The sequence below is a fragment of the Strix uralensis genome, chromosome Z (genome assembly GCF_047716275.1).
Source record: "Strix uralensis isolate ZFMK-TIS-50842 chromosome Z, bStrUra1, whole genome shotgun sequence".
Classification (NCBI taxonomy): domain Eukaryota; kingdom Metazoa; phylum Chordata; class Aves; order Strigiformes; family Strigidae; genus Strix; species Strix uralensis.
This window is the reverse complement of record NC_134012.1, coordinates 99,309,961-99,324,198: the sequence shown is the minus strand read 5'-3', so window position 1 is coordinate 99,324,198 and position 14,238 is coordinate 99,309,961. Positions and strand designations below refer to the sequence as shown.

General features: G+C 48.2%; 1 protein-coding gene across 3 annotated transcripts in view; it reads right to left on the bottom strand.

Moving 5' to 3' along the window:
• CTIF (cap binding complex dependent translation initiation factor) overlaps positions 1-14,238 on the bottom strand; it is a 146,716-nt gene that overhangs the window by 57,552 nt on the left and 74,926 nt on the right. For all 3 annotated transcript variants that reach the window (XM_074856064.1, XM_074856065.1, XM_074856068.1), the window contains one exon: positions 10,002-10,078. In XM_074856064.1, the coding sequence (XP_074712165.1) occupies positions 10,002-10,078 (77 nt within the window). The remainder of the gene's footprint in view (positions 1-10,001; positions 10,079-14,238) is intronic.

Here is a 14,238-nt window from a genome sequence, read left to right as displayed (position 1 = left end):
GCATGAAAATGTCTTGGTGGAAACCCTTGCTCTCCTTGGCTGAGAAGAGATTTTCCCTCCATGAGATGGGGAGAGAATGGGATGCCCAGTCTCAAGTCTTTGTTCTTGCTGAAGAGAGCCCAGAACAAATCTGCATCCCAGTGTTTCCTCCAGTGAGAGGTTTTTTGGCTCAACTCCTCCTACAGCTCTTTGTTTTTCAGACTTCCTTGGTTCTGGTCAACATGGGAAGGCAAAATAAAGCAAGGAAACCTGTTCTTATAAGATGGCCAGACTAATTTTTCTTGTGTGGGGGCCAGAATTTCTCAGTGAGAAGCTTTTCAGGGCTCTACAAGCACCTGTCACTGCCACCTTTGGGAATTCCTACCTAGGCCCAGGGGAAGGGGAATCTTCCCTCTTCTCCATACAGCACCAGATTATTGTAGGGTTGCTCACTAAGTTCAGCCTTGTGCAGGCCTTTTACCAGACTGCCATGGTGGAGAACTTCAGGACCCATGTATACGTGCTTAGTGTACAGAACAACTGCTCCCCAGACAGCTTACAGCAGCAAGGTGCATTTAACTCACAGAGAACACAGGCATGGGGAGGGCGTTACACAGCATCACGCTGAGGGTGGGTTCCATTTGCCTAATTTTAGATGTCTGTGATGTCAGAGGCCAAATGTAAGGTGGGGATCTCAACTCCATGGCAGCCCAACTCATTACAGGTGGTGGAGACTGGGGAGGGAGTCACCTGGCCAAATGCCTGCTTCACACTGAGGCGAACCATCCTCTGAACTCCACTGACCACATCCTCTCTGACCAGAACGAGAACTCTGGCACCCACTTCATATATGGCCAACATAGTTATGGACACATGCGGTGGGATTCAGATGGTGGAGATGCTTTATGGCATCTTGTCTGGCTCCCACCCCATTTTGGTGCAGGTTTCACAAGGTCTGGTGTCTGGTAGCTCCTTGCATAGGCAACTGAAATAGCCCGTGTGATCATGGGGGTGAAACCCAGCAGTCTGATAAAGCTGAGAACTGAAATGAGGTCTCCCATGTCCCTCCCAGGACCCTGGACACACGAGCAGTTGCTTTGCCAACCTTCTGCCTAGTTGTATAGCCACCATGAGCTCCTGCTCCCTGTTCCCTAATGCTCACAAGAATGGGCAGCAGCAGAAAAGGAGCGAAGAGCTGTTGGTGTTGACAACTGACTGTCCTTCAGACCAGACCCTGCTGCCACACAGGAACAAGATACCTAATTGATGAAGTCAGGTGTCCCTCCACAACAGCCACACACTGAAGTTCTCATGGATTTTTTGCTGGAGCAATTATTTTGCTTTCTGTGAACTAACCTCGTAAGACCCAGAGCTTATCCAGCAGGCCATTACATTTCTATTGAGGTTTCATAACAGTAAAATGTTTTGCCGGTGGTACATCAAGTCTTTCAATCAGCTGCAGAGATGGAGAAAAACAACCTGCAAAAGCCTCCTGATGCCATAAAGTCTACTGGCAGCTTGGCAATTCAGGTTAAATTTAGTCTGTAGGACAGGGCTCACTTCAGTCGCCAAGTTCATAAAAAAAAAAGGGAATAAAAAGTCTTGTGTTGTGGAGTTTTTATGTAATGACAAAGCCGCTCTCAATAGAGAGGTGGCAACCCTGCAGCTGGGAAATGCACCCGGCTCTCTCCTGTCACTGCCTCCTGGCATTAAAAAAAAAGGAACAATGAAAGGAAAGGATTAAATTTGCTTAGATGAGTATCTTTTAACCCTTCTGCACCATGCCTTTAGCTAGGCACACAAGGAGGATGGATCAGATATGGAGAATGGTAATGGATACACATCTCCTGAAGTCCTGCTCACGTGGAGCATGTCCTGTTGAATTCACAAAGGTTTATCTTTCTATTGACATTAGTCTTGAGCCCACAAGAGAGCTCTGATATTTGCAGAAGTACATTTTCCTCGCATCATGTGAAATGCAAAATCCTTTTTGTTGTTGCTAGCATCAGGAGAGGAGCTGTAAATACGGTATCGCCTTTCGTGGTGTGTTTTGCCGGCGGGATCTCAGCCACACCATCTGCCTTCAGGGGTGACTCACGGCTGGGCATATTTTCACTGACGCCCTCAAGTGCGTAAGGTCTTAGTGTTGATCACAATGGCAGAAACAAGAGCAGCTGGGTAGAAGACCTCTACTCACCCTGCCACAGCTTGAGACACTAGTGACAGGCAAAACAAACTCCCCAATGGACGCTAAATACCAACTGCTCCCCCTTTACTGCTACTGGTGTTTCACATGGTCGCTTGGCTAATGGAAAGACACTACACGGGCAGCTCCGGGGACGGTGCTGGGGCAGACAAGTTGCTCTTAGATGAGCCAATCCAGGACTGATGCTAGATATAAACGTGGTCGAACTTCAGGTGTCTTCTGCAGAGCTATTTGATCACCTGTGTCCTGCAGGTGCCGGGGCTGGGACTACTGCACAGCGATGGTGTTGGACTATGGCAGCCCCATGCCATGCTGTGTCCTGTTCACTGAGCCCAGAGCACGGTGCAAAGGCAGTGAGTGGTCTCAATGGAGCCAAACCATCCCCAGATCTCAGCTCCAAGAGGTCCCTCTTGAGGAGAAGTTGCAATGCCGCCCACCAGCTCCACCCGTGGCTGAGTCACCCGCAGCCAGATGAACACGGGTCATCAGGAGGCAGCTTTTTGGTCACTTAAGGACCGCTCCTTCAACAGGGAGCCTGGTGCAGGCTTTGTTCTCAACAGTCTCCCTCTGGGAGCAGGGTCCCAGCGCCGTGACCCCTGGCAGAGCCTTCTCCTTGACGCCTGGAAGGAAGGGCAGCAGGGCTGGGTGATGCCAGCATGTCTGGCCAGCGTGGCTCCAGAAGGGTTGAAGGGACTCTTGTTTGACCCCTCCTGATACCATCTCTGCCCTGCTCCATCACCGCCTTGCCCAAAGAGCAGCTGGTGGACTAACCAGGTCCCAACAACACCAGGTCTTTGTACGGACCCACCCGACAGCCTCATGAGAGGGTATGGGAGTAACTACAAACACAGGGAGGAAGGACCCTGTGCCACTGCAACCCTCTCCAGTTCCCTACATCTGTTACTCCCTTGGTGGCAATCAAGACAGACCTTCCTCTGATTTCCAGTCTTAATTAAATGGCCAGTCTTATCCGCTTACTGTTCACAGCAGCATGTTTCTTCAGCAGAAAAAGCCCTTCTCCCCCTGTGCTGTTTACCCCCGGGTACCTCAAGAGCATCCGCATCCGCTCCCAGCCTCTGCTGGGCAAGGCTGAACCAGCCGACACGTGAAAAGCAGCATTTCCTTCTCTGGGCTTTCAAGTTTATTTTATCCTTCACTTCCCTGGGTGACCCTGGGTCCTCATACTAACAAAGAGCACAAAAAAAAAGCAGAAAACTTTTGCTCTACGTCTCATCTCAAATCCCGCTTGCTAATGGCTCCATCTCACTCCAGCATCATGCGGTCCTGCAACTCCCACCCGACCCCATACCTTCTCCCTGAATGAGGAGATCTTGCCCTTGAAGGAGCAAGCTGGGCAAAGCTGATTCCTGTGATGTTTTATGACAGGGTAAAGTGGTGGAGTGCCCTTTATGATGTTTTGAAAGGAAATTGTACAGGAACAATGTCCTGAGCAGCGTGGCTATTGAAAACCCTTCACAAAAGGAGTTTGCCACAAGAGGAAAAGCAGCTTAATCAGTTGAACTAATCACTGTAGGTGGTTGAGTGTCCCTAAGGGTCTGTAAAATCAAATATAATGGGAAAAGAAATATATCACAGCTTGCCTACGCTCCTTGGCGGAGCCGCTGGCAGACCTGCGACATTCCCTGTCTGGCCCTGAGCCCACTGTGACCGTCCTTTGGGCCATCCCTGGGCAGGACCATGCTCGCCTCCATGCAAGACCCCGGCCAGGGCCACGTGGATGGGCTGGGATGAGCCCCAGGAGGTCCCTCAGCAACGTGGACTATGACCCGGGAGTCAGGACAGGGGTGCCCGCCCCCGTGCATTCACCCCAGCTAACCCGGTTTTTGGCGTGGGCGCGAGCAGGAGAGGTCAGTGGCGCTTACACAACCCTCCTGCTTCAGGAAGAGGAAACCGTCCCTGACAGCCACCCGGGGCTCTCTGGGGAAGGAGGATATTTCTGCCTTCCCCAGCTCTGAATCTAATTAAAACCAGAAAACAACACACACACAAAAAATAATCCAGTCTGTTTTTTCCTGATCATTTAAGTGTAAAGCCAAGTTAACTGTAGGAAGCAAATAGGGACAATGCAAGAAAAAACTTGGGGACACTTCTGTAATCCTGTTGTCAAAAGTTGTAAGTATTTGGAGCATGCTGAAGGGAGATGGGGAAAGCACACAAGCCTCTTTGCTTCCATCCCTTCCCCCTGTGTCTGAGCCAGGAGGACCTACACAGCTCCAACTCCTGATCCCCATGCAAGGGCTTTATCAAGGATGGATTTGCCAGGTGCAGAAATACCCCTCTTAAACCTCCATCCAACAGGAGAAGGAGGAGATGACACGAAACTCAGTTACAGGTAAGGGTGACAGTCCTTCACCAGAGGCCAGCCATGGTCCCCAACAGCCCTGGCTGGGAGAACGGTGGCTCTGGTCATCCCAAAGCCTGAGACACACCAGCTGCGTGTGGAGCTAGCACAAGGGATCCACACCTTTTCTATTGAAGAGAGCAATTCAGATGCCTTTTGGAAAGAGGGGATTGATTAATCCCCTTTTACTCCACCCTCTCCAAGACATGGAGCTGCACTTCCCTCTGTCATCTGCTCCTGACCTTGCCCATAGACTGATCACCAAAAGCCTTGTGAAGTACCAGCCAGTATCTATGCACACACAAGGATTTCCTTTTGGTAAGGTATTCAGCCTGATTTGACTTTTAAATCCAACAAGATGTGACTGAACCAATGCAATCACAACAGCACGAACATCTTAAGACTTCCCTAGCAACCTTTTCCTGGTCCTCATGAAAACCCTTCCTTAGGCAGAACAACTTCAGTACTCTCTTATCCAGAAGACCAAAAAGTAGGTGCAAACTCACCTGTCTTTACCCATTGCAACTCCATATATTCCTTGTAAATTTGATTTAAACTGGGAAACATTTCTTATCACTCCAACAAAGCTGGTGCAATCCTCTGTGCATGCATTTCTGGGCCATGGGGCTTGGCCAGCTGGACCCTCCATCCCAAAACACATCATACCAGGATGCCACAGGAACTGGAGACACCCTGTGCAGCACCAAGTTGACTTGCAATGTTTCAAGAGATACTTAAGAAATGACATTTTTGGGAACTTTTTGAAAAACAAGGGGCCAAACTCAGCGCTCACCTGTCCGAGGACACCACATCCCAGCACAGCTTGTGATCTGCTAGCAGCGAGGCACTGGGTTGGGAAGGGTCAGAGAAGAGGACTTGACAACTGGATCTATTGTGCCCCATATCCCAGAGGTTTTTTTCTCCTAACTGCTTGCAGAAGAGAAGGGCAGGTGAAGTCCTGCCACGGCCCAGGGAAAGTCCCTCCTTCCCTAGAGGTGTCTGCCCATGGGAGGCCAAAACAAGTTGCCTTTGGTGATATCTAGGTAGGGTTGGTCTTGTGTGGCAGCAAACAGCGGATTAGCGTTTGGGACAATAAAACCCTCACTGGTGTTCAATACTTGTCCACATGGACATCTATGAAAAAAATTGCCTCTGCTACTCTTCTTCAACGATTCCATCAAGCGGTGATGCCCTCCATCACCCTCATCAGGAGGTGGCAGTTACACCTCATGTGTCCAAACCAACAGAGAAATCACCGGGTGTGGGGTTTCTGTTGGGTGAGGTGGGGAAGACGATACCTCTCCCTGCTCTCCTGCTCTGATTATAAGGTCTTTGCAGCAAGGACCTCAGTATCTCCTATAGGCTTTTATAACACCTTGTGCAACTAAACCCTCCACCAGATGTGGCTCTGACGTTGATCGCTGTAACCAAAAATGTGTCCAACACACCCACAGTGGTCGTTAACTCAGAAAGTCGAAGCCTGTTTTAATGACGTCTCTAATTTGCTCTTCACATCTATCTTATGCCACAAATGGACCATGCATCCTACAGAAAAATGACTCATGGAACGTAAAAACATATTATATGTGCAAGGAGAGAGCTGTGGCTGCACACCTATAGGGTTGCTTCTCCTCGGGGGAGTGAAAGGTGCACGGCAGAGACCTCAGGATAGGTGAGCCACGTTCCTCTGCAATGTGGTGACAGCATTTCCCGAGGAAAGGTGACGGGAAGGAAGTGGGGATGGGTGCTATTTACAGCACGGCCGGACGTCAGAGTCGTTTTGCACGAGAAAAAAAAGGTGCTTTGCTAGCCCAAGATGTGGCCCCTTCTGAATGTCACCGTCATGGAGGGGAGAGGAGCCCCACGTTCTCTGGGGTGGAACAGGTATTATTTATAAGACCAGCTGGAAATAAATAGGCAGATTTCTGGGTACCAATGTGCTTTATCAGCTCTTTTATAATAGCTGTGTTATATAAAGTACCAGCCAACCTGAAGGTCAGCTACAACCAGGCAAGGTCCTGAACTTGGGCCACAACAACCCCCTGCATGGCTACAGGCTCGGGGAGGTGTGGCTGGAGCTGTCTGGAAGAGAAGGATCTGGGGGTTCTAACTGACAAGCAGCTGAACACGAGCCAGCAGTGTGCCCAGGTGGCCAAGAAAGCCAACGGCATCCTGGCTTGGATTAGAAATAGTGTGACCAGCAGAAGTAGGGAGGTGATAGTCCCCCTGTGCTCTGCACTGGTGAGGCCACATCTGGAGTGTTGTGTCCAGTTTTGGGCACCTCGATACGAGAGAGATCTCGAGGGGCTGGAGCGAGTGCAGAGGAGGGCAACGAGGCTGGGGAAGGGCCTGGAGAATAAATCCTGTGAGGAGCCATTGAAGGAGCTGGGACTGTTCAGTGTGAGGAGGAGAAGGCTGAGGGGAGACCTCATCACTCTCTACAGCTCCCTGAAAGGACATTGTAGAGAGGTTGGTGCTGGTCTCTTCTCACAGGTGATTAGTGACAGAACAAGAGGGAACGGCTTTAAACTGCAACAGGGGAGGTTCAGACTGGACATGAGGAAAAAATGTTTCCCAGAAAGAGTGGTCAGAGAGTGGAATAGGCTGCCCAGGGAGGGGGTGGAGTCCCCATCCCTGGATGTGTTTAAGGGTCGTTTGGATGAGCTGTTGGGGGATGTGGTGTAGGGGAGAACTTTGTAGAGTAGGGCTGAGTGTTGGACTCGATGATCCCAAGGGTCTTTTCCAACCTGAATGATTCTGTGATTCTCCTTCCAAATCCATTGCATGTCAACCCTACTCCCATCCTTGGCTGCTACCAACCCCCTTCTAAGAAACCAGCTCTATTTCCCTTGGGTCCAGGCATCCAGAGCTGCTTCCTAAACCTCCCTCCCAAGCCCTGCACCCCCAGAAGGCCCCACTCAAGCCTCTCCCAAACCCTGCTGCCTCCGATGCTCCATCCACGGTCTTGCAATTTTGAGTCTCTCCATATCCAGATGAGGTTTAAAACAAAAAGCCTGTAACTCCCAACTGTTTTGCTGGCCATAAAATCTCATCCTGAGGGATGTTTATACCACCATGTGTGGCTTCACCAGCCTCAAAATGAAGCTTTTCTCCCCCAGAATGATGCCTGGGACATTAAGATAATAACACTGCAAATAAAGTTAAACAGCTTTGTAACCTGTTTATGCTCCAATATAGTCTGTTTTTTAATTTTTCCTATTCCCTTTTTTCCCCTATTTCTACCCTTTTCCCCCTCTATTTCTACCATGTTTTTCTCATAAAATAACCATTCTGAGACCTCACTTACTGCTAGAAAATAATTTTAAGGAGTGAGTGCTCTCTGGGGGCATCTCCAATGGCACAAGAAGGACTAAAACTCACCTCCTAGTCCAAAGTGCATGGTAGAGGCAAGGGGACCCAGAAAACCCCCAACATCAAACCACGTGGTGTGGGGAGAGGGGGCTGCTGAGGTCCCCAGCTGAAGTCTAGGGGATGGGACCATGCCTTTTCAGCTTAAATAATTATTTAAGAGACTGTTGTTTCACTCCACTGCCTCAAACTGGGCTTCTTAGCTTTCTGCAAATAAAGCAAGCATTTTTTTTCTGTCTAAGCTTAAGACACCACCATGGATGTGTGTGCAGGACTCAGGCAGGACCACATCCCCTCTGTTCTTTCCATTTTATTTCATTCATGATTGTCTAGGGCTGAAACCGTCCCATGCCTCCTCCCTCATGATCCATATCAACTGGGTTTTAAGGCTTCTGTCTCTCGCACTGAGATATTAACCCAGTGCTACTTGGTCTAGGCTGTCTCTCATCCCATGATCTTCCAACCCCAGCCCAAGGCAGTTTCTTTTGTTATCTCTCCTTGTCATCTGTGTGGAAGGCAGGGATGCCCTGGGGGGCTGAATGCTTCTGTCTGCTGATGGTTTATCTCAAGGGACCAGAAAGAAAAAGAAATAGAAATACAGGTCTGGTGTGTTCTCTTGGACCGGCTGGTTTTTTGGATGGGAGGGAAGAACCAACAGGCAGTTCCACGCTCTGCTCCAGCACAGCTTTGAGCATGGGGCTTCAGGCAGGAGACCCCTTGGCTCTGCAGGTTTCCTCTCCCACAGCATCGTGCACTCTTCAGATGGCAGAGAAAGACCCGCTCAGTGAGCAGGGATGGGAGCTGGATGCTCAAACCTCCACTGTGATTTCTCAGGAAGCCAGCCCAACACTGTGAGGAAGCCCACCCAGCTCTCTCTTACAACACAAACAGACTTCAACTTGGTTCTAAGCATGTTTAGTGATCACAGGGCTGCAACCCAGCTGAAACAAGCCCTTTTTTTTTTTTTTTTTTTTTAACTAAATCACGAAATGAAATTGTCATTTAAATTGCATACAGAAAAAAAGGAGGGAGGACCAAAGAAGAGAGAAAACGGAGTTTGCTGCTGCTGAACCGGCCTACAGAAGAATGCTTCTAGGATGGCTAAGCAAACTCTTTACAGCTGTTTTCTGGTCACTGGGTAAAATTTGGGAAAACCAAACCAAGCACAGAATTAACTACATCATGGCTGTTCATGAGTTGAGAAATGATGGGGAGATTTGAGGATACATTGCAACAACTATTACAGGTGTCTGTAGGACTTTCCCGTAAATCCCCCTGTCAGGCATCACAGCTCAGACACAGATTCAGATCACTCTAGGAGAAAACATTAGCCACTCTTTCTCCTATTAAATAACATTAACCTTGGCTTTAGAAACGTTTTACTGCTATGGTTGTGTTGTCTCAGCCATAGCAGAACACACCAGCAGAAATAAAGCTGCATGTACAACTAATTCCCTTACCCCCCACTTATTTTCACATTTAACCATAGTCACAATTCTTATCAAGAACTCTAGATGCCCTCATATAATTGAATATGCAATTTACACAATTAAACATCAAATTGACCCAATTAAATTAACTCAATGGATTGAAATCACCAATGCCACAGGAACTCAGCTGCCTATTTAGCATATCCCCTCCTTCACACAGACAAGCATCCGATGCTTGCTGCAAACCCCTCTCAACCATACCCACTTTGCAAGCGACCCTGAAAGTCAGCAAATTTTGTTTTTCAACAGAAAGAGAGGAAGTAAGTCGCAAGGACTCAAAGCTTTTACAGATAATACCTTGCCAGCTGCCTCTTCTAACACAAGTGGTGGATCTGGCTATGCTGGAGTAAGGGGAAGAGGAGGTCCTTAAGATACTCCTGGAGCAATACAGGACATACCCCAGATTTAAAAGACAAACCAAGGGGTTGGACAGTCTGTGCATTTTCAGGATGTTAGTGCTCAAATAAGGGTTTATGCATTAACCCAACACTAAACTGCTAAAAGCAATATTGTCCAAAGACACCCCATGAAACAGTGGGGCAAGATGTACAATAAAGAAGAGAAGATTAAAAAAGAATAAAGAGGTTTCACCTACCTCCGGTCGTTTCTCCTCCTTCTGAACAGCTTTTTGGTGTGTGCGATTTCAGCTTCATGAGGCAATGGATGGTAACCCTGAAAAACAGAGGGAAAAGCAGTGATCAGCTCCAAGATACAGGAGGCATCAATATGGAAGAGGTGAGAGTGAGACAGAACTGCACACCCAACATGTGAGGATGATAAAAGAAACAGTTGCCATCCAAAGACCCTTACAACATCTCAGACTTATTGAAGCAGGTCTGGAAATCCACAGACTTGTTGTACCCTCTCATGGCCATTGCAATGAGCAGGGAATGGTTATCTGCAATTTCTGTATGGGAGAAACCCCACGGGGCAAGTAACTGGACCACACACAGATTGATCCCAATATACACCATCTACAGGGATTTTACCTACTTCACATGTGACACTGCTGACACTGGTGCACCTAAACCATCCACTTTCACTGGGCTGTTTCCTTCGGATTTATTTATTTGTCTAAAACTCAGCTGTAAAAATGACTGTATGGGGACGATGCTCAGCAGCATTTTGAGGATACTGGAGTAAGCAAAGATGAGCCACAGTGGGCTGGTCCACTGGGGCTGTGCCTCCACGCCACCAGCAAGTAAATGACTTTCTCATGAGCATCTTGCTGTGCCTGCCTGCTGTGAGCTAGTCAACCCGTACCACAGCTGGGGCAGGGACTGGTGGCATCCACCTACTGGCAACAACTGAGATGACCAGGACATTAAATGATTTGCCCTGGTCATATCAGTGGAAGAGCTGTGTGTAACTCAAGCTGCTGTTTTGTCCTCTCTCCACCGAAGGTGCCGACTCTCTGACTTGGTATGTTCATCTGATAAGGGGGATGCTGTATTTACCATCCTACTACGGGCATCGTGAGGCTTCATTAATGTGAGCAAAGAGCTCTGAGGTTCCTGGATGACAGGCACTATGTAAGTGCAAAGTATTATTTATTTTCCAGGGACCACAGAGCTGTCATAACCATAATGAATTTTATTTATGCAGTATTGTACTTCCCTGGCTGGCAATAAAAGCCCTGTAAAAGTCGCTCCTTTTATTTCCATTGCAATCTATCTTAGCCTCGGTGTTGTAGCCGCTGGTGGTGAATCACCATGCATGAGGGGCCATGAGGGAGCAGCCTGGGCAAGGGCAAGGGCTGGGTGGGAATGCATCTCATCGAGCAGCAGCTTTGTCACATTGGCATGACAACATAACACACCGGCTTAGAAAAAAAGTCCCTCTCTGAGTGAAGAGCCTTAAAAATGACAGTTAATTTTAGTAGCGGTTACTGAGATAATAATATTTTGAGTTCCTCTGGTGGAAGATGCAATGGAGGAGAAAGGTTGCTGGGGATGGTAACGAATTCAGGCTTGCAGACCGGAGAAGGCATTCCTGAGTCCAAGACCAACAGGGTTATTGCGACTATCCATCCTGGCCATCTGCAAAGAGCCTGGAGAAACTGCTACTGCAGCAACACTACAGCTCCCACAGCAGTTGGAGCCTTCTGCTTCAGAGACCTTTGCTCTGTGAGACTTCAAGCAATGAAGAACTCACCAAGCCCTTGGGTAAGTCCTGCTGCTGGCTTGCACATCCCCATTTGAACCTTGCTTTGGCTGCAGTCTTGAAGTGTGTTTCCTGAGAAGGCAGCTTCCCTTTCAACTTTCTCCTTCACTTTTAACTCTTCCAGAGAAAACCCAATGCGCCATGATCATACGGTTTAGCACAGGCTTGTGAAAGCCTGTTCAAGATTAGTACCCACTCTCAGTGACCAAATAATCCTCCTCTCCCACTAAAACACCCTTAACACCCAGAGGTGCCACTCCAGACACAGCATCCTACATGATCCCTCATAATGGTACACTGCCAATGGTACAATGGCCATCATTACATGATTTCTTGCAAATCTGCTCATCTAGTGAGGATCTCCTCAGCGATGCACGTTGTTCTGTGGTTTTCTGCTCACGTCCCTGCACCTAGCACCAGAAAGAGCTCTCCTCATGATCCCTAGATCCTATCTCACTGCTCAAACGTAGCCCATCTTTGACTAATAAGAGGTAGTTTGGGAGTAGGGAAAGCTGGCAACCTGCTCTCCTAGGGCTGTGGTTGGGTTATCATCTAGTTAACCAGGTCTGACTTGGACTTCTCCTGCAGCCAAACACCTCATGGTTAAATCTGTGTGGCATCTTTGATGTCTAATAGCTTAGAATCATACTGAACCTTCATTACTGAGGGCTGTGGTTTGAGTCTTCCTCATCACTTATTTTCCCAATCATTTATTTTCACTGAATGCACAGGAGGAGCTTAACATCTCCAAGATCTCTGTTCCTCTGAAAATTTGCTTGGAATTGGCCAATGGCTACCGAACCAAATGAGAAAAGGAAGGGAGGGAGCAGACACACACAGCCCAATCACATCAGCCGTGCTAGTTTAAGAAATCAGGCTAAAAATAGTACACTACTCAGTGAGGCTGTTTCTAAATGTCATACTATCACAGCAGGCTAAAGCCTGGGGTATTTTTAAGAATTTAAGCTGCATTGCAGACACATGTGCAAATACAATTACCCTGGAAAAGTGAAACTATCTCTGCAGGACACAAGGACCTAAAGCACCTATTTCCTCAATGTGAAGCCTTCACCAAAGTCTCAGGAGCTGCTTTTCTGATCTTTCCAACTAGAAATCATACGTACGGTGGTGCATTGCTGCATGTCTTCCTTGCAGAGCACCCCTGCACTTCCTCAGACCTCTGCCCACCAGCAGCAGACAGCATCGAGGTGAGAGATGGATTAATTACATGGGAATAAGGCTCCTAATCCAAGGAGCACTTCTGGACACTGCCTGTGCCTGAACAAAGGAGAACTCCGTGTCCCCATTAGGAAAATGAAGTATGTCCCTTCTCCTGCTGAGCAGTTCCCTTCCTTAGTCCTAGTCATGAGACAATGTTTTGGAAAAAAACAGTCACCGATCCCTACTCTTGTCTATTTTGGTGCCTAAACAGAGCTAAATTTGGAAGGGAGAAAAGTCGACTTTTTTTGTGCAGCAAGCTGATGTAAAAGGAAGTATCAGCAACTTGCAAGAAGGGCGGAGTGGCTGGAGAAGACCAAGGGTGCTGGGTGGGTGGAGACAGGCCAGAGTCCCAAGGGCACAGTAAGTGCTTTGATGACCTGGCTCTTGGGTTTGCCTGGAGGCTGATCCCCACCACGGGTCAGGCAGGACAGCAATGGAAGTGCTTTCAATAGTGCTGGCTCGCTGAGGACACTGTGGATCTGAAATGCAGCTCTTCCATTCTTTCAGTGGACACACTCTCCATGAAGCTGAAATCCCTGAACAGAGCCAAAGGGAAATACATGTCTTGCAAGGCAGACGAGCACCCTCTGCTCCGCAGTGGGTCTACAACAAGACCTACATAAGAGGGATGTTTTTTGCTCCTGCTTGGGCCAAAAGACACCATCAAGCCCAGGTGCTCAGGGTTTTCATAGGTTTGCAACTTCTCATTGGGCAGCAAAATCACATTTGGTCTCTCTCCCACACGGGTTTTGATATTTATTCACAGGTGGCTGGAGAAGAAGGTAACAAACCAACATTTCAGTGCTGCTGGTTCTCGAAGCCAGGGGTGTGGGAAAAGCAAAGAACAAGGAGCCCATGGTCTCAGGAAGGATCGCTAATAGGGGTCATTTTCAATTTTGGAGCTAAACACTCTGCAGTTTACATGGTGGGAAGCTTGGAGCAGAACTTGAGAAGCCCATGGGACTTCTAATGCATGTATGTGTATGTCAAGTTTAAATCATAAACATGCACGCTCTAACAAGAAAGGCCAATAGCTCTGGAAAAGAAGGGGTGTTCAAGACTGGTCTGCTCTCTGGGCCAATCCCCTAGAGATCAGCTATGTTGTGATATGCATATTCATTTTTAGATGGTTTAGGGAAAGCGGCTCTTGGACAAGGGAAGGTGATGTCTGCCAAGGTTATTAGGTGACTATCAGGTGGCCAGCTAGCATACGCCAAGGGAAATCTGTCATCTATCAAAATTGCTGCAGACAGACAGCAGAGGGGACCAGGTCTGACACTCACGTGCACTCTTTTTGTGCTTTACCTCCCTAATGAAGGTATCTGCCCAACCCTCAACCCCATTCACCTGCCCGTGGGAATCCAGAAAGCCAGCAGCTGCCTCTCTGCTGCCCCAGACCCATTTACATCAAAGTTTAATGAAAGAACAAATAAAAAGCTTTCAAGATC